This window comes from Mesoplodon bidens, assembly GCF_964165515.1.
Source record: "Mesoplodon bidens genome assembly, chromosome: 18".
Taxonomy (NCBI): domain Eukaryota; kingdom Metazoa; phylum Chordata; class Mammalia; order Artiodactyla; family Ziphiidae; genus Mesoplodon; species Mesoplodon bidens.
In genome coordinates this window covers 50705363-50725278 of record NC_138175.1, presented here as the reverse complement: position 1 = coordinate 50725278, position 19916 = coordinate 50705363, and the positions used below count along the sequence as shown (strand labels likewise).

General features: G+C 51.4%; 1 protein-coding gene across 2 annotated transcripts; it reads right to left on the bottom strand.

The window, feature by feature from the left end:
* Positions 1-650: 650 nt before the first annotated feature.
* On the bottom strand, positions 651-15052 carry PVR (PVR cell adhesion molecule). Of its 2 annotated transcripts, XM_081215942.1 has the most exons (8): positions 14729-15051; positions 11580-11939; positions 9613-9918; positions 8080-8197; positions 4694-4842; positions 3694-3819; positions 1904-1935; positions 651-1324 (listed from the first exon to the last, which is right to left on the bottom strand). In XM_081215942.1, the coding sequence occupies exons 1-8, from the start codon at positions 14805-14807 to the stop codon at positions 1253-1255; spliced, it is 1242 nt and encodes a 413-aa protein (XP_081072068.1). In that variant the 5' UTR covers positions 14808-15051; the 3' UTR covers positions 651-1252. The 2 variants fall into 2 exon arrangements, with proteins under 2 accessions (XP_081072068.1, XP_081072069.1); XM_081215943.1 differs by lacking the exon at positions 3694-3819 and having other exon boundaries at positions 14729-15052.
* Between the last annotated feature and the right edge of the window lie 4864 nt (positions 15053-19916).

Genomic DNA, 19916 nt, shown 5'->3' with positions numbered 1-19916 from the left:
AATTCTCACAATATTTCAAACTTTTTCATTATTACATCTGTATGGTCGTCAGTGATCTTTGGTGTTACTGTTGCGAAAAGATTACGACTTATTGAAGGCTCAGATGATGGTTAGCATTTTTTAGCCATAAAGCATTTTAAAACTAAGATGTATACATTGTTTTTAGGCATGATGCTATTGCACTTAATAGACTACAGTATACTGTAAACATAACTTTTTTTTTTTTTTTCTGTTTAGCTGTGTCGCATGGCTTGTGGGATCTCAGTTCCCTGACCAGGGATTGAACCCGGGCCATGGCAGTGAAAGCGCTGAATCCTAACCGCTAGACCATCAGGGAATTCCCATCATAACTTTTATATACACTGGGAAACCAAAAAATCCGCGTGACTTGCTTTACTGCGATAGTCTGGAACTGAGCCCGCGATATCTCCGAGGTCTGCCTGTATTTTGTAGTTAAAAGAATTGAAAAGAGAGAGAAGTAAGACATGCTCTCCCCCTGGTGTCTGAGAACCCTGGGGCTTCGTGTCCTCGTGGCCCTCTTGATTCAGGGTCTTCCCTCCACGCCTTCGGTTCTGTCTCGCATGGTGACGGTCCATGCAAAACTCTGTCCCTCCTCAATTCCCACGAAAGATCCCCTCACACACAGCCACTCGAGGTGTAATAAATAAACTTTAATGAGGTGTTTGGGGGCTGGGGATGGACAAGGGGTTTATGTGGCAGCAAGGCAACCAGTCTCCCTTTGTGTCCCTGACGCTGTGGAGCCCCACTGGCCTTGTCACCCCCTTACCACTCCCATGCTGCTGGGTCGCATCTCTTTCCCATCCTTCTCTGTTCTGCATTCTCCCATCTGCCTAGAGAGAAGCCCCAAACCTTCTCACTTTCTCTTGCAGAGTGGCTCATGCCCTGCATTCTGGCCCAAGGTCTCTATCTCCCGAAGGTATTTTTTCCAACAGACAGTTCCCTCTCACACGTGCAGTGTAGTAAACCGTAACCGTGTGCAAACAGCTTTCCTGAGTTCTGTGACCCCTTATACTGAGTGATTCAACCTGAGGGTTGGTCTTGAGGACGCCTGAACTTGCACCCGCCCACTGTGTTGTGAGGCAGAGGGGACATTCTTGAGGTCTGGCAGGGGAAGGGTGGCCAGTCTCTTTGGAGGGAGACGTCATCCGTTGCGGTGGGGCGGGTGTCCAGCTGCGAGGCCCACCGCCTCACCAGCTCCAGTGAGGCCTCTCTCCGGTCAGGCCCGATGTTGTCACCTCGTGCCCTCTGTCTCTGGACCCTGGGGAGAGCTGGCATTACAGCCAACAGCTGAATAGATGACATTCTGGAAGGGGGAATACACAAACGCTAGCCTCAGGCCCTTCCAAAACAATTCTCCTGCTGAAGCCCAGCATGCAAAGAGCTGCAGGCCTGCTCCTCTCCTGGCCCCTGGAAGCCAGGGCAGCACTTCTCCAGGTGTGGTCATGAGTAGGGAGGGGAGGGACGGGGTGCCTATGAAAATTCAGGTCCCCAGGTGCCAGCACAGACCCACCAGACCACTCTCAGGGGGTGGAGCCCAGGAACCTGCAGTATGTATGTATGTATGTATGTATTTATTTATTTATGCATGCATGCATGCATGCCAGCCAGCCAGCCACACCGTGTGACCGCCAAGGAGTTCCTGGAACCTGCGTTTCAGCAGACCTTACAGGGGATTCTGCCCAGCAGGAAGGGTTTGGGAACTGATGCTTGAGGCCTTTGAAGAAAAGATCCAGGACCTGACTCCTGAGGCCGTGCTGGCTTTTGGTTAAGTGCTGCAGGTGCCCAGAGAGGCCTGGCCCCTCCTTGGGAAAGCCCACAGTGATTAATCTGTGGTTCATGCAGAATTCCCCCATACCCTCCTCAGCTCCATCACCACACCTACCCCATTAGCAGACGAGCTGTGCTGGTTCCAACCTGAGGAGACAGGAGGAGAAGTGGTCAGAAGTGAATGACAATGCTGGAAGGTATGGGAAGAAGGCACGTGTGGGTGACCAGGCCCCCTGAATTCTAAGTCCTGGCTCTGCTATTGATGTGGGGGAATTGCTTCCCAAAATGGTTTCTACATGTATAAAACACAACTGGGGTATAGGCTTCATCTAGTTATTCATTCAGTTATTAAGTATCCATAAATATTGACTGAGCGCAGGCTCTGGAATCAGATGGAAGGGTTCAAATCCCAGCTCTGTCCTTTAGCAGCTGTGTGACCATGGGTAATTGACTTAACCTCTCTGTGCCTCAGTTTCCTCAACCATCAAACAGGGATTTATTCAGCAAATAGAAAATGTCTACTTTGTGCCAGGTGCATTCTAGGTGCCGGGGATATGGGTGTGGTGAGCAAAACAGACAAAAATCCCTCTTCTCATGGTGCCTATGGTAATAACAATAGGCATATTAGTAATAGTGATAATAATCATAGCTTATATATACACCCAGTGTGTGGCTTACAGGGTGCCAAATGCTGCACTAAGTACTGTACCTATATTATAAGGTACAGTCACTCCCATTTCACAGAGGAGGAAACTGAGTCAGAGAGAGTAAGGCACTTGCCCATGGTGATGCAATGAAGTGGTAGAGTGTGGGCTCAGATACAGGCAGTCTGGCTCTGGACGTCATGCATTCAGCAAACACTTACTCGGATGCCTCTTTTGTGCCCGACCCTGTGGTAGGTGGTGCTGAGGACACAGCCATGACCATGACACTCCTAGCTCTGCCCTCTTGGGGCTCCCAGTCCACTGGAGAGACAGACAAGTCCCCACACAATGATGTCCCTGAGTGGGCAAGGCTGGGGTGGGGGAGCCCAGAGCAGGTGCTTGGCTCATTTCGGGAAAGATCAGGGAGGGCTTCCTGGAGGAGGGGGCCTCCCGCTGGGATGTGAGGAGGCCATTTTGTTTAGTGGTTGAAGGAACAAAGCTTTGTAGCCAACAGAACTGCCTTCTACTCTTGACTTTCCAGCTGTGTGCCAGCTGACAGGTGACGTCACCTCTCTGAGCAAACATTTCCTCATCTGTAAAATGGGCTCATCACGGGACTCTCTTTGCACGGTGGTTGTGAGCATTCAAGGGGGTTGTGCGCAGAAAGTGCCTGGCATGGAGAAAGTGCTCAGCAAAATGTAGCTCTTTTGATTACAGAATTAGCCGCAGGGCTTTGCCAGAGGGAGCTGTGGGGATGCTGCCCCAGGCAGGAGAACAGGCTTGCAAAGCCCTTGAGGTGAGAGAACATCAGATCCTTTTAGAGCTCGGGATCGGGGCACCAGTTCCTGCCACCCCTCTCCTTTCCATGAGAGCAGGGAGGGAGCCAGTCGTGAGCAAGACAGAGGGAAGAAAGCTGGGGTGGGGGTTAAATGTTATTCCACCCTCCATCCATCTGGAAGGAGCTCCTGCGTCACCTGGATTAAAAGCCAAATCCTTACTGTGGCCTTCGAGGACCTACAGGAGCTGCTCCCACTTTGTAAAATGAATCACTGATCGAGTGAATCAGACTCCCTGGTCTCAGTGTCCTCGTCTGTCAAATGAGGGAACCTCATGGTATTGGGGTGAGGATTCAGTGAGAGGCTGCCATGTGGAAGGCTTAGTGCAGAGCCTGGCACATAGTAGGTGCTCAATTATGTTGGCTGTGGTGATGTTCATTTATGGCAGACAGGTGGGGGATGTTGCAAAAAAAGAGGAGACTCACGGGAGTTTCTGTATTTCCAGAAATAAATCAGGAGCCCCAGCAGGAATAGACCAACCAGGATGATAGTGAAAGTCAGGATGATAATCTCAGAGGACAAGCCCGAATGTGACGGCTCCCTGGGAAGTTCTGCAGGAAGAGAAGGAAGCACAGATTTAAGATGAGAGACTTCCGGCTTTTTACCTGCCCCCACAATATTACCCTTCGTTTTTTAAGGAAGCTACCACTCTGCTTCCCTCAGTCTATATGGTTTAGGTGGACTTGACCCCACCCTCTGGTTCCTAGGATGGGACCTGGGCCTGGCCAATCAGAGCATTCCATTCTCCCTGGCTACTGTGATTGGTTCATGGGGGTGGGGGTGGTCTGTGACTTAAGTTGAGCCAATGAGAGCCAGCCCTGGGATTTTGGCTAGATTATTGAAAGTGGTGTATTCTTTCCCTTGGGATTTCTAAACTGGTGGGCTGTGAGCCTATGGCTGCTGAGGACCATCTTACCTTCCTGCCAGGGAATAAAGCCAGCATAGAGAAAAGCAGAGACAAGAGAGGTCAAGAAAAGTTCCTGGGTTACACAGTTGGAGCACCTGGATCTAACCATACCTGAAGGTGCCTTTCCAATAAAGTCCCATTTTTGCTTGGACTGTTTTGAGTTGTGCTTCTATCAACTGCAAATGATAGAGTTCTGTCTAATACACTTGGAAAGGCCTTCCTGAGTCCATTGGGAAAAGGCATCACACAACTACCCCAGCCTGGGTTTGCAGAGAGGCTGTGTCCAGGTGGCTGTACAATGGTTCCAATGGTACAGATGCTGAGTTAACAGAGAGTAAAGCTGATGCTGTTGAAACTTCCATGAGGGGGCTTAGGGGAAGGATGGGAGCTAGAAAGCATTCTTGTGGCTGAGGGACTCATTTAACCAGGGATCACCTCTAAACTCCTCCTTCAGAGGGAATCCTACCGCGATTTCTTCTTTTGATCTTTCTGTTCTCCCCACCCAGGGGGCTTCTTACCTGTGACCAGGACGGTCACTTCTGCCTGGCCAGCCCCTAGGGCGTTGGTGACAAGGCAGATGAAAGTCGTGTTGATGGACTCGTCCACAGTATGGATCAGGAGCTGGGCGCCCTGGGCCACAGCAGAGGGTGGCAGGGGTCCCATGGTCCTAGGAGAGACAGATGGGTGCGGAAGTGGCCTCGGTTGGAGGCCTAGAATAACAGGTGATGGGGCACTCACTGTATGCCAGGGATACAGAAACCCTCACGCCGTCTACAGTACAGGTTGAGAGCAAGCCTGGAGTTCCCCCAGCTCTGCCTCTCACACTCCCATCCAGCCAGTCGGCAGATCCTGGCTGCCCCACCTTCAAAATCTAGCCTGAGTCTGACGACCCCTCAGGGCCTGAGCAGAGGCCCGAAGGAGGTGAGGGTGAGCTGTGTGGGTACCGATGGGAAGAGCATTCCAGGCATAGGGAACAGCATATGTGAAGACCCTGAGGTGACGGCATAACTGTAGCGTTTGAGGATCTACAAGGAGGCCACTGTGGATACAGAGGCGAGAGCAAGGGACCGCGGCCACCACCCTGCCCTGTTCCCCCTACGCCTGGGGGAACCTTCTCACTGGGCTCCCTATTTCCACCCCCACTCCCACCCCGCTCCGGCCCCCACTCAGCATCTGAGAGACCTTGTTAGAACTAAGTCAGCTCGGGGACTTCCCTGGTGGCGCAGTGGTTAAGAATCCGCCTGCCGGGTTCAAAGAAGCCCGCGCACCGCAACTAAAAGTAGCCCCCGCTCACCGCAAGTAGAGAAAGCCCGTGCGCACCAACGAAGACCCAATGCAGCCAAACATAAATAAAATAAATAAAATTTAAAAAAATTATATATATAAAAAGAGAACTGGGCTTCCCTGGTGGCGCAGTGGTTGAGAGTCCGCCTGCCGATGCAGGGGACGCGGGTTCGTGCCCCGGTCCGGGAAGATCCCACATGCCGTAGAGCGGCTGGGCCCGTGAGCCATGGCCGCTGAGCCTGCGCGTCCGGAGCCTGTGCTCCGCAATGGGAGAGTCCACAGCAGTGAGAGGCCCGCGTACCGCAAAAAAAAAAAAAACAAAAAAAAGAACTAAGCCAGCCCAAGTCCCTCCTCTGTCCAGAGCCCTCCAGTAAAGGAAAAGTCCTTAGCACGGGCACAGGTCCCACACAGGCTGGCTCCCTGATACCACTGACCCCTTTGCTCTCGCCTCTATATCCATGGTGGCCTATCTCTTGATCCTAGAACACTCCAGTTATGTTCCCACCTCAGGGTCTTCACATATGCTGTTCCCTATGCCTGAATGCCCTTCCCATCGGTACCCACACTGCCCACCCTCACCTCCTTCAGGCCTCTGTTCAGACGTCACCTTTGTGATGCCTTCCTTGGCCACCCTCTTTCAACTGCAGTGACCCCCTTCTCACCCTCCTCCTCTGCTTTATCTTTTCCATGGCATTTATCACCACCTGACACACTCTGTTCTTGACAACGTTATCTTGTTTACTTTTTAAAATTAAAAAAAATATTTTATCTTGGCCACGCCCTGCGGCTTGTGGGATCTTAGTTCCCAGACCAGGGATTGAACCCCGGGCCCCTGCAGTGAAAATGCAGAATCCAAACCACTAGACCACCAGGGAATTCCCATGTTATCTTGTTTAATTGTTTCTCTCCCCCATCAGAATGGGAGCTCTGAGAGGGGAGGGAATTTGGTCTATTTTATTTACCAAGGTTTGTGGGTCAGCAGCATCTGGCACACAGAGTAAGCAGTCAAGAAACGCTGGTTTAATGGATGGAGGAGATGCAGGCATGGATTTGGGCTGCAGAGCTGGCATGGAAACCCGGCTGTGTGGCTTCTGAGCCTGAATCATGGCGCTTTGGGGCAGGAAGGTAACGGCCGGCCATCAATACCAACTGAAAACCTTTGATCGGCAGTTCCTCTGGCCAACCGTTGAGACACGACTGTGGCTGTCCACAGAGATGGACAGAGGGGGATGCTCACCACCATGGCATTTGCATAGTTGAAAACAGGAGAGCACCTCCGTATCCCCATTTGGGATTAGTTAAATCACTGAAGGGCTCATCTATGACGGAATCCCAGCACCACGAAGAAGGGGGCTGTGGGTATTTTGAAATGCATAAAAGATAAGGACTGTTGGCTAGATGGAGACAGGAATGGACTGATGGGCAGGAATGTGATAAAGAAGTACATGAAAATAGCAGAGGGAGAATCCATGTGGTGGGGTTTTTGAGTGTTCACTGGAAAATTCTTACAACTTTTCTGTATGTGTGAAAATTTTCCTCATAAAGTGTTGAGGGAAAATAGATCTATGTGCCTTGACATGGAGAGGTGTTCATGAGATACAGGAAAAAAATTTAAATTGTACATACAGCACAGTTTTTGTTTAGAAATAGTGGAAAAAAAGACGGGAAGGATATATAACAAAGGGTAACAGTGGAGGTGTTCTGGAGGTGATTGGGTACATGACTACAGGTGCTGTTTTCTTCTTTTTACTCATAACTATATTGTCTAAAGTTTCTATAATGCTAAGTTATTTTTGAAATAAGAAAAAAAGGCCCAACAAAAATTACATAAAACATGGGACTTCCTTGATGGTGCATTGGATAAGACTCTGCACTCCCAGTGCAGGGGGCCCGGTTTCGATCCCTGGTTGGGGAACTAGATCCCACATGCCGCAACTAAGTGTTCACATGCTGCAACTAAGGAGCCCGTGTGCCGCCACTAAGACCCGGAGCGAGCAAATAAATAAGTTAAAAAAAATTACATAAAACAGTTGACCCCTTTGCCTTCATCTCCCCCCACTTGGAACCCCGGCCTCGGGATGAATTGGAGATTTTCTCAGTACTCTGCCCCTCAGTCAAGAGAACGGGAACGGGACAGGATTTGCTCTGTGAGAGGTGACTGGGCAGGTAACACGTGATGGCTGGGGAGGTAGCACAGCCCAGAGGTTAAGGGGATCAGGTTGGGAGCGAGACGCCGATGGGAGGCTCACCTCTGTGCCCCATGGCTGTGTGCCCGGGCAGATGATGGCAGCTCCTGCGGCCCACTTAATCTTTAATCCAGGCCTGGCCATAGTGCAGACTGTGCCTGGAGTGTGGGGATGATGTGGGTTCAAGCTAAGTACAGCAGGCACGCCATAAAGAGCAGGTGTGTCAGCACACTTGGACTAAAGCACCTCATAAACTCCGCGCATGCAAGACAGACATTTTCCTGGGAGCCTACAGTTGACTGCTTGCTCTCTTTTTACTTTCCTGCCTACACCCTTCCTCCCTCAGACACAGGAGTCGAGGTCCCCAACCCCCTCATCTCTCAGGACCCAGGTGGCTGCGTTCCCAGCCCCTCCTCCCTGACCCAGGAACTCACGTGTTCCAGTTATAACCTGTGGGCTCTGGTTTGCTGCGGACGTCACAGTGCAGGGAGGCCTCACTACGGCCGATGTACCAGTTGCCATCATAGCCGGATATGGAGACCTCGGGGGGGTCTGGAGGAAATAGATGCACAGGCTCAGAGACAGAGAACCTTCAGAGGGGCCTAAAGATAATTGGGATTCATGTCACAACGGGAAAAGGGCCTTGGTGGGTTTTGGGGAACAGCTCAAAGTTCAGAGGCCTCCGAGGGGTCTGGGGCGATGGGTTCTACCCCCCGGCTCTGAGAACAGAAGTCTGGGAGTCCTCAGCGGGGTGCCAGGAGGTGGGGCACAGAGAGGGCTTCTCAGGACCTGCTTCTCTCTATTGGTTTTCCTAGGTAAAGCCAGATCCTGGTGTTCCTGGGCTGTCCTGTGAGAAGAGGCTTCCTGGCCGCTCGTAATACACAGGAATGTATTCAAGGCTCTGATAAGTCCCGCAGGAAAGAATCCCGGATGACCCTGTTTCAGCCTGCTGCTTATCCAGCTCAAATGTGATCGACAGGGGAGATTTTCAAAGTCCCCAGAGGGAAGGCCAATGAGACAGGGTGTTTGTGTGTGAGGTGGGGGGGGTTGCTGAGGGAATCAGTACGGCACCTACTGGGGAGGGAGTATTTGGTATAGACAGTGATGGGAGGACACAGCCCGTAGACGAGCCAGTGTAGACAACAGTGGGCTAGAGAGAAGTATAGCCTACACTGGAGCCAGTGTAGACCTCTCTCCAGGGGATCCATTGTAGACAATGTTGTGGGTCGGTGTGAGAGAGTGCCTGGGAGAACCCGTGTAGAAAATGCAGGGTTTCAGTGCAGCAGTGGTCACGGGCGCCTCTCTAGACAACACAGGGAACAGTGCCAACTCCCCACTGGTGTAGACAGTGAGGGCAGCGCTGTCTGGGGCCCAGAGGAGCCAGTGTAGCTGGTTGATAAGGCAGGGTAGAAAACGGACAAGGGAGTTGGTGTAGATGGTGGGGAAGTGGTGTAGCAGTGTGCACAAGGTCAGTGTGGACAGTTGCCCAGGGAAGCAGGTGTAGGCACTGTGTGTAGATTGGGCTCAAAGGAGCCCATACGGGGCGTCAGTGTAGGCAGTGGCCAGGGTAGACAGTCGGGGAGCAGTGTGGACTGTGGCCTAAGAAGCTGGTATAGGCCTTTCCTGGCGGTCCAGTGGTTAAGACTCTGTGCTTCCACTGTAGGGGGCACGGGTTCAATCCCTGGTTGGAGAACTAAGATCCCACATGCCATGTGGTGCAGCCAAAAGAAAAAAAAAAAAAGCGGGTATAGACAATGAAGGACAGTGCCGTTCGTGGCCCAGGGGAGCCGGTGTAGACGATGTGCGGACGGGGGTAGGCAGTAATCAGGGAAGCAAGCCAGTGAGGATGATGGGGGTGATGTTGGAAGTGGCCTGGGTGTGGGGGGGGTCAGTGTAGACAATGGTGGGGGAGGGTGGAGACAGTCTGGCAGCCCCTCCTGTCCTTGCTCACACTTGGGTCCACTCACAGGGCACGGTGAGGGTCACGGGCAGCACCACCTGCTCCTCGAAGCTCTCGTGCTGCACTCTGCAAGTGACGTTCTTGCCATCCATATGGCTGGAAGGCATTAAGGTTAAGAGACTGATGACGGTGACAGTGCCGGGCAGGGGCCCTGGCACCTGGCTTGTATTGGCCATCATGTCCAGGGGCGGGGACCAGGAGATGCGGGCGGGCGGGCGACCCCCCATGGAGATGCAGTGGGCCACGGGCACAGGCTCCAGGCTGAGCTGGCTGAGCGGGATCTCCTGGGTCTCAGCCTTGTTCTGGGGCTGGGCTGGCGGAAAGAAGCAAAAGGGACGGGTCACTCCTCACCTGCAGTCATTCAACCAACATCTCAGCAGCAGAGGAGGGCGGCTCATTGAGGGGACAGGATGCGGCCAGGTTCAAATCCCAGCTCTGCCCCTGAGCAGTAGGGTGGCCTTGGGCAAGTCCGTGCCTCAGTTTCCTTGTCTGTCAACTGGGTATAATGAGGATCACCGGTGATGAGAATTTGCAGGTAAAGCTCTTAAAATGGTACTTGGCGTGTAATAAGTGCTCAGTATATGTTATTATTATTGGTAATTGAACACATTGCCTGGCTCTGTGATGGGCAGTGTTGAGGACCCAGCAATGACGGAGACAACCCCACCCCTGCCTTCATGGGGTGGACTGTCCAAGGGGAAGACAGACTTCCGGAGGCAGTGATGACTCAGAGTGGGCAAGGCTGAGATGGGGGAGCCCAGAAGGGGTGCCTGAATCTGGGGGGCGGGGTTACGGAGGGCTTCATGGAGGAGAGGGAGGGATGAGCCGTGCCCTGGAGGTTCAGAGGGAAAGTGACTGGCTCAAGGTTACACGGGTGTCAGCGACAGAGCTGGACCTCCCCCACAAGGTCTGTCTGACTCCAAAACTACCTTGACCATTTCTTAATCATTCTGGTGATTCCAGGACTTGGGGTTTCACTTGGTTCCTTTCTCCTCAGTACCTGTGTTCTTGTTACTGAAGATTTCTCTTTAATTTGACTCATTGGTTCTGTTTTACCCTCATCCTAAATCATAAGACCTGAAGTCCCAAGTTTTCTGAAATGACGACAGTTGCCTTTGGTTGGGTACTGTGTGCCAGGCACTGTTCCAAGCACTTAATCTTGCCTGAGTCATTCGTGCAAGGCCCGGGACAGTTCCTGGCACGTAAGCAGAAAAGAAACGTCAGCTCTTATTCATCCTCGTAGCGGATCTCCATTTCACAGACGAGGAAACGAGCGAGGCACAGAGATTTTGTACTCAGCTGCCAAGAGGAGGGCCTGTCATATTTTCCCTGGTGCTCATAAAAATGAACACATGGTTCCGTGACAATGCCAAGGGTGTCCCCCCCCCTCAACTGGGTATCAGAATCCCCTCCTCCCAGTCTGTCTATTTCAACTCTCCCTTCCTCACCAAAGGGAGTAACAACAACTGACCCCCTATCACCAGCTCACAGAGGCCTCTGCTTTAAGCAGTTCACCTGGATACACTCCCGGGACCCTCAGGACAGCTTTCTGAAGGCAGCACTGTTGTTACTAAGCCTATTTTACAGATGAGGAAAGGAGGTTCCCAAGCTGGTAGCGGCTTTTCCGCTTTCCAGGGCCCTTCCAGTCCCCACCCCTTTCTTGCACCAGCCACTCCCCCGCTCCCCACTCCCCAGCACCCCCAGCCCCTCCATCCCCTCCATCCCCTCGGCCCTCAGTCTCCAAGATCTTACTTCCCAGCATCTCTAGTACTCTCTTTTGGTCCTCCAGCCCCTCCCCCCTCTAATCTCCCCTTCTGCATCCCCGCCCCATCATTGCCCGACCTCCTTCTTTTGTCCCCGCGGAATCTCTGCTCGGGAGGGAATCTCCCTCCCTCCCGGGCCCTTCCCTCTCTTCGCTTACCTCCCTACCCCGCCCCACACCCCTCCCTTTCGGCCCCCCTCCTCCCGGCTCACCGAGCACCCGGAGCCAGGTTCGGGCGCTCCTGTCGCCGTTGGGGAACGTGGCGAACTGGCAGGTGTAATTGCCTTCATCTTCGGCGCGCAACTCCCGCACGGCCAGCGATGCATCTCGCAGTTCCACGCCTGGCCTGGCGGCCACGAACTCCAACCGGCCGGGCTCCGGGAAGCTGGGGCCCTGGGTGGGGTGGAAGACCGCCACGCTGCGGGCGGCCTCCGCCAGCTTCTGCCGAGTCCAGGTCACCTGCGTCACCGTCACGTTGTGCCCCAGCGGCTGCAGTTTGCACGGCAGCTCCGTGGTGTCGCCCAGGAAGCCGCGCACCTGGGCTGGGGCCAGCACTCCGACTGTCTTGGTCCCTGCGGGGAAACGCGGGGCGAGTCACACCCGGGTGTCCCTGATCTGGATGGGGAGAGGCGCCTGGGAGGTCGCTCACCTGGGCCTTGAAGCCCCTTAGTTGGGAGTGTGTGGGGGGAGGGGGGATGGAGGTGGGGAGAGTCAGTCCGGATCCAGGGGTGAGGGTGAGGGCGGCTTGACTGGGTCTGCAACCGGTTCGCTCCCGTTCAGTCGGGCTGTTTTTACCGTATTTCCTCTATCTCAGCATTATCAGTTTTTAAAATTGTGGTCAATATTGTGGTTAAAAAATTAAAATTGCCACTTAAACCATTTTAAAACATACAGTTCAGTGGCAGGAAGTACATTCACGATGTGTGCAACCACTACAAACTGTTTCATCACCCCTGAGTCGTCAATTTTAAGATGCCATTTACAGCACGACCCATCCTCAGTGGTTAGAGCATCCTGGATTTAGAGGTGTGGAAAGGGGAAGAAACTCTAGGTCTTAGAATATATGAAATAAAGTATTACTGCTATTACTCTGTGCGGACTCAGGTTGGGAAAATGTTTGTAGGGGATCCTAGCACAAGAAGGGAGGTGATCATAGCCCCAGTGTTTTGGATCCCCTCAGATCTCTGCTGTGAGGCTTCCGGCAGTTTCCTTAACCTCTCTGATTCTTTTTCCTAGTTTGTAAAATGGGACTAAGAACAGTTAACATTCACGGGTTGCTTACAAACATCAGGGGCTGTTCTGAGCACTTTACACATCTCCCAGCATTCAGGCCTTAAACAGCTCCTTGAGGTAGGCACTACCGTCAGCCCCACTTTATAGAGAGGGAAAGCAAGGCACAGAGTCTTGTGCTCCAGGTCACACAGAGCACAAGTGGCAGAGGTGGATTTGAGCCTGGGCCATCTACAATTAAGACTCCTGATCTCTCATCCACCAGGCTCCAGATGAAAATCTTTCTGCCCAGGGCCCCCTGCACATAGTAGGTCCTCAATATGTGTTGGCTTTTATCGATACCAAGAAACACAATGCTGTGCGTCCTTATTAATAATAATAAGGATAAGGGACAAGGTGAGAAGGAGTTAAGTGCTTTGACTCTCAGTCCTGCTACTCACTAGCTGTGGCCTTTGTGCTGCTGGTTTCACTTGTCTGAGCCTCAGTCTCCTCATCTGTAAAATGGGGGTGGTTATAACCTAAGAGGGTGTTGGGAGGACTAAATGAGGAAATTTATGTAAAGGGATTAGATATGCCAAGCACCCTATACAGGAGAATACTATAATTATTGTTATGAGGAAGAGGAGGCTGGGAGGTAGTGGACTGGGGTGCTTGGAGCGTGCTGTGTTGAGGGAGGGCACGGTCTGGACACGAGGGGATTGTGGAGCGGTGAGCATGCTAGTCTGGCTTCGAATGCCAGCTCCACCATGGACATGCTGTGCAGCTCTGGGCAAGTGAGTCTCCTTCTCTGATGAGTCTCTGGGAACTCCGTTTATGAGCTGCCGACTTAGGCTTCATGGGTGAAAAGAAAACACCCAGGCTTTCAGCAAATTGTCTTTCTGAGAATGACATGTCACCCTTCCAGAAAGTCTTCTACTCTGCCTTCTGTCTGCATCCTCCATGCCCTGGGTCCAAAATCCTGGCTCTAGCAATGACATCCTGATGTGGCTCACCTCTTTTCTTTGGTTTTTCTCCCTCCACGAGGCAAGACCGCCCTGGGCAAATGAGTCTCCTTCTCCTTCTCTTGATGGCAAGACCGCTATGAGGATGAAACTGGATGAAGTGGCCTTTCTCTGGCTTCGTACTCTGAGTAATAGCCAGGCCCAAGCTCCACTGTGTGACAGGCACTGGGCTGCTCCCTTAGGTGCAGCCTCCTCCAACCCTCTCCAAGGGCCCATGAGATCCACACTGGGAGCACCTGTATTTTCATCCCCATTGGTCAGAGGGGGCACGTGAGCCTTGCAGGCTCAAGCTACTTGCCTAAGCTAACCAGCAAGTGAGGGGCAGAGCCTGGCTTGAGACCTTTTGGGACATGGCCAGACTCTGGTTTCCCCGAGCCTGCATTCAGTGTTGTTATTGTTCACGTGAATTATCGTTATCATTATTGTTGTTCTCCAGTGCATCTGACCTAGCTCAGCATCTTCCCAAGACACGGTCTTAAACTAGGTAGGTAGAATTCCACCCCCTGCCCCGTCCCCAACACACATTTTATGGAAACAGCTTAGGTTACTTTCCTGAGCTCACACATGTATTAAATGCCCAAAGCTATTTTGAGCCCACCGCCGTCTGACATCAGTGCTGTATCCCCAGTAACTTGGAAGGCTGCCCATAGTAGGAACTCTATAATAAACGTGTGTGGGATGAATGCATGCATGAATGAACGGCCATGTCCTTAGAGTCAGACGTGTGGGGTCGAACGGCAACGGGGTTATGTGCCGCTGCTCCCTTCCCCCGCATCAAGCATCCCCTGTCGTTGTCAGCGGGTTATTGGGGGCTGGGGAGAAGGGTCCGCTTGTAGCGAGCGGGGGTCGAGAGGTTTGGTGCCGGGGCGTGAGTCGCCTTCCACCTTATTTTTTCCCGGAGGCTGGCCCGCCCTGCCCTTCAGAAATCTCCCGAGGTCCGGTGGCTTTCCAGGAAGCTGTCAGGAGAGTCCGCCCTGGCCTGGCGTTTCTCCATCCCTGGGGCGGAGGGGAGCACAAAGCGAAGGGCGAAGGGCGGTGCGCTCTACCTTGGGGAACCCAGGGGGCCGGGCCCAGGCGGGTGGGGAGGGAGAGGGGGAGCAGGGGCCGCTCGACCGCGTGGGGTCACTCACCGGCTTCCGAGGGCGCCCAGAACAGCGACAGCAGGGACAGCAGCAGCGGCGGCCAAGCTAAGGGAGTGGCTCGGGCCATGCTGGGCTCGCCGCCGCCTCCTCCGCTCGCCCTGCCAGTCGCGCGGCCGCCGCAGGTCTCGGTCAGAAATCCGGGCGTCCCTCAGCCGCGGAAGCCTAGGGGAGGGAAGGGGGAAGTTCTCCTTCCCTCCTCAGACTTGCAGCGGGGAAGAAGTAGAGAAGAAGTAGAACTGGGCTCCCGGGTCCCCGCCCGCTCCCGGGGCTCCCGCCGAGGCTCCGGTACAGCCCCTCCCTCCGCGCCTGCGCTGACACTCGTCACTACGGCAGCATCACGAGGAGGTGGGTTCTGATGCGAGGAAGCTTCGATATAAGGATCCCCATGTGACAGGCGAGGAAACTGAGGCACGCAGAGAGGTTCAGCGACTTTCTAAAGTTCAAGATTGGCGAGGGGCAGAGCAGAGATTCGAGTCTATAATCGGGACAGATCCTGAGTTCCTAAGCTCAAAAGCTTAAACCCCCTGGGTTCATATTGGGCAAATTGCTTCTCCTCCTGAGGCCTCAGTTTTCTCATCTGAAAAATGGACAGGATAACAGCACTCACCTCACGGGAGGGTTTGTAAGACTTAAGCAACTGCTTAGCCCAATTCCTGGTATATCGTTTGTACTCAATAAACAGCTCTCACTATGACAACGACTGTTGCTTTACAGTTATCATCAAATAATAATGCTGGTGAGAATGATGGCGCACTCATTTTAAATTCCGTAGATATTTTATTGAACCAGGCAGCATTCCAGGCACAGGGGCTGCAACAGAAAATAAAACAGACAAAAATCCCTGCTTTCGTGAAGCCCACCTTCTGTCGGAGGGAAACAGACCATTAACAGATCAATACACAGAACAGCATCATGTCTAGATGGTGATGATGGTTAGGGAACAACATATCGAAGGGCGAGAGATGAGAGAGACCAAGACAGAGACAGAGGAATGGGAGAGGAATGGAGGTAAACACACTCAGAGATGGCCACTGGGAGATGGGGAGAGAGAAAGAAAAGACACAAAGATAGAGACACAAGACAGATAGTGAGATGGGAGAGAATCGAGAGGCAACAGAGAGACCCAGAGAGCCCTATGCTGATACGGAGCTTGGGAGACTTCGTGGTCCCCGGCCCTGTCCATCCTAGTCATGATCCCCACCTGGCCCACTAGCAGCTCTGACCCTTGTTCTGTGACATCCCCTTATCTTTATAGAAAATTCCCCCTTTGGGCTTTGGCCAGTTTGGAGGGTTCTGTTCCCTGCTGCCCTCTCTGACTTGGCCCCAGAGCCCACTCCTGGCACACAGCTGTGGGTGGGTGGCTCTGATGCATGGTGTCTCTCACTCTGCATGTATGTAGGTGAATTTCTGAATGGAAATGTGGGAGCTGGTCTCTGGGAAATCTCTGAATTTTCTGGCACTCTTGTTCTGGGCTTCTGAGTTATTTCCAAATCGGGAAATTGTGGCCGCTGCTATGTTTCTCCTCTGGACCATGATGTCACCTCTGGGGTTCCCCCTCCTCCCAGGGCTCCCAGCTATGCTTACTGTGGTTGCAGCAGCCTCCTCTCTGACTCTGGATGGTCAGAGGCTTCCCTCTTTCCCCCCTGCCAATGTTTGGACTTCAGATTTGGGGCCCACCTCACCCCGTATTCTGCCTCTTCCCCACTGGACATCTGACTTCTCGGTGACAGGAGTGGGGCCTCTGTCTGAAATCAAATCATTAGAGCCTTGGTCCTGAACAATTCCACGCAATGCAGATGATACAGCCTCCGTTACTGAAGCTCAAAATTGGGGTCAAGGCAGGGCTGAGGGTTAGGGATGGGGTGAAGGTTAGGGATGAACTCAAAGTTGGGGTCAAGAAAAGGGAGGTTCTCAGGGATAGGGTTAAGATGTGGTGAGTGTCAGTAGGAGGGGGAGGGCCTTTGGTGACTGGTATTCCCGGGGGAAAAACCCTTTGAGTCCATAAATACTTGGGAAGGCCAAAAGGTCCAGGCTGTCAAAATTGCTGAATTAAATAAAAAGTCTTGTTGCAGGTCTGGATGAGGCTGGGTGAGGACGTGATGGAAGGAGATGGGTGCCAGCTGGAATGGGTGGGTTGAGTTAAGGAGTTGTCTGGTTCCACTGACGGCCCCTCTGCTTGCTCCTTTCCACCTCTGAGCCCTGAGGGGTGGTCTGGGGTCTCATTGAAACCACCCTCCTCTGGTTCCCACAGCTCCCTGGGCTCTGCCACCATGGCCCTTTGCTCTTTGTATTCATTCAATGAATACATATTTATTGAGCACCTACTATGTGCTCGGCCCTGTCCTGAGTGCTGAAGATACAGTAGTGAGCAAGAGACAAAGTTCCTGTCTTCCTGGAGGTAGCATGCTGGATGGGAGTTGGGAAGAGAAAGATAATAAAAAAGTAGACAGGTACTCTATATACTAGGAGATGGTAAAAGCAATGAAGAAAAATAAGAGACGGTAAGGAAACAAGGAAGAATTTCTTCAATATTCCTCCTTTGTGGCTGCCCAACACTTTTGACTCTCCTCCCTCCAGCTTCCCCTGCATGTCCCTCCTTCCCAAGGCAGAAACAAACAAACCAAAAAACCCTCACAGCTTTAGTGTTTCTTTCAACAGGTACAAGCCTGTGAACTAGGTGTCACCAATTGACTTGCATTTGGAGGGGACAACACAAGCCAGTTCTGAGCAGATGTTTTAAAGTTATGGCCTGTTCTTCTTTGGTTCCCATAACTACCTGTCCCAGATGGGGCTGCTGCTCCTGCCATGGTCCCAGGACAAAGAAGATGTGTGAAGAAGAGCCACAGCTGACCTGCTGTCAGTGTGTAACATGAGTGAGAAATTGATGAGCAAATCATCAGGATTTGGAGGTTGTTTGTTATTAAAGCAAAATCCAGTGAAAGCTGACTGATAGGAAAATCATCTCTGAGATGGGGTGTTGAAGCCTAAATGAAGCCAGCTCCATGATTGCCTGGGGATAAAGTATTTCAGGCACAGGAAGAAGCAAGTGCAAAGGCCCTGAGGCACAAACCTGCTTGCTGACTTGACAGAGGGGCCAGTGTGGCTGGAGTAGGAAGAGTAATGGGAAGTATGAGGAACAGTTCAGAGAGGTAGGAAGAGGTCAGATGTTATTAGACTTAGTGGGCCATGGTAAGATGTTGATATTTTACAGAGGTGGGAAGACCTTGGAGGGTTTTGAGCTGATGTGAGCACACTTGTGTTTTATCTTCCCGGACTGGGCTGGAACCTGCATCCCCTGCACTGGCAGGCAGATTCTTAACCACTGCGCCACCAGGGAAGTCCCCAGACTTGTGTTTTTTTTCTTTCAGACTTGTGTTTTAACAGGATCCCTCTGGCTGCCCTGTGGGGAACAGGCTGTAGTGGGTGGCAGGTTGAAGCCAGTGGGGAAGTGACTGCAATGGTCCAGGTGGGAGGTGATGGAGGATCATTGCTGGGTGGTGGAAGGGGAGGTGAGACGAAGTGGTTGGATTTGAATGTAATTTGAAGGTAGAGACCCAGGGATTTGCTGAAAGATTGGATGTGGGGCATGAAAGAAACCTCTCTTTCCCACGGAGGACTCCATGCTCCTGGCCTGAGGGAAGGAGGAAGTGCTTTTGACTGAAACGGGGACAATGGGTAGAGCAGCAGGTTTGGAAGGAAAAGCAAATTTGGTTTCAGACTTGCTTCTTTGTGTCTTCCTGTCAAGACTCTAAATTCCTTGAGGGTTGGGACCAGTTCTAGACATTTTTCTGTCCTCAAGTGCCAAAATATCTATTGAAAGAATAAACAAGTGAATGGAGAGGGTAGACAGCAGAAGCAAGGAGAACTACAGTCCTGCAGCCTGTGGAACAAAAACCACATTCACAGAAAGATAGACGATGAAAAGGCAGAGGGCTATGTACCAGATGAAGGAACAAGATAAAACCCCAGAAAAACAACTAAATGAAGTGGAGATAGGCAACCTTCCAGAAAAATAATTCAGAATAATGATAGTGAAGATGATCCAGGACCTCGGAAAAAGAATGGAGGCAAAGATCAAGAAGATGCAAGAAATGTTTAACAAAGACCTAGAAGAATTAAAGAAAAAACAAACAGAGATGAACAGTACAATAACTGAAATGAAAAATACACTAGAAGGAATCAATAGCAGAATAACTGAGGCAGAAGAACGGATAAGTGACCTGGAAGACAGAATGGTGGAATTCACTGCTGTGGAACAGAATAAAGAAAAAAGAATGAAAAGAAATGAAGACAGCCTAAGAGACCTCTGGGACAACATTAAACACAACAACATTCACATTATAGGGGTCCCAGAAGGAGAAGAGAGAGAGGAAGGACCCGAGAAAATATTTGAAGAGATTATAGTCAAAAACTTCCCTAACATGGGAAACGAAATAGCCACCCAAGTCCAGGAAGTGCAGAGAGTCCCATACAGGATAAACCCAAGGAGAAACACGCCGAAACACATAGTAATCAAATTGGTAAAAATTAAAGACAAAGAAAAATTATTGAAAGCAGCAAGGGAAAAATGACAAATAACATACAAGGGAATTCCCATAAGGTTAACAGCTGATTTCTCAGCAGAAACTCTACAAGCCAGAAGGGAGTGGCATGACATATTTAAAGTGATGAAAGGGAAGAACCTACAACCAAGATTACTCTACCTGGCAAGGATCTCATTCAGATTCGATGGAGAAATCAAAAGCTTTACAGACAAGCAAAAGCTAAGAGAATTCAGCACCACCAAACCAGCTCTACAACAAATGCTAAAGGAGCTTCTCTAAGTGGGAAACACAAGAGAAGAAAAGGACCTATAAAAACAAACCCAAAACAATTAAGAAAAATGGTAATAGGAACATACATGTCGATAATTACCTTAAACGTGAATGGATTAAATGCTCCAACAAAAAGACACAAGCTCGCTGAATGGATACAAAAACAAGACCCATATATATGCTGTCTACAAGAGTCCCACTTCAGACCTAGGGACACATACAGACTGAAAGTGTGGGGGGTGGAAAAAGATATTCCATGCAAATGAAAATCAAAAGAAAGCTGGAGTAGCAATACTCATATCAGATAAAATAGACTTTAAAGACTGTTATAAGAGACAAGGAAGGACACTACATAATGATCA

Coding starts and splice junctions, on each gene's coding strand:
- PVR (XM_081215942.1), bottom strand. CDS start 14,807: ATGGCCCGAGCCACTCCCTTAGCTTGGCCGCCGCTGCTGCTGTCCCTG. Junction 9,919..11,579: donor AACCTGGCTCCGGGTGCTCG/GTGAGCCGGGAG, acceptor TCTTTCCGCCAG/CCCAGCCCCAGAACAAGGCT. Junction 8,198..9,612: donor CGTGACCCTCACCGTGCCCT/GTGAGTGGACCC, acceptor TATTTCCTCCAG/ACCCCCCCGAGGTCTCCATA.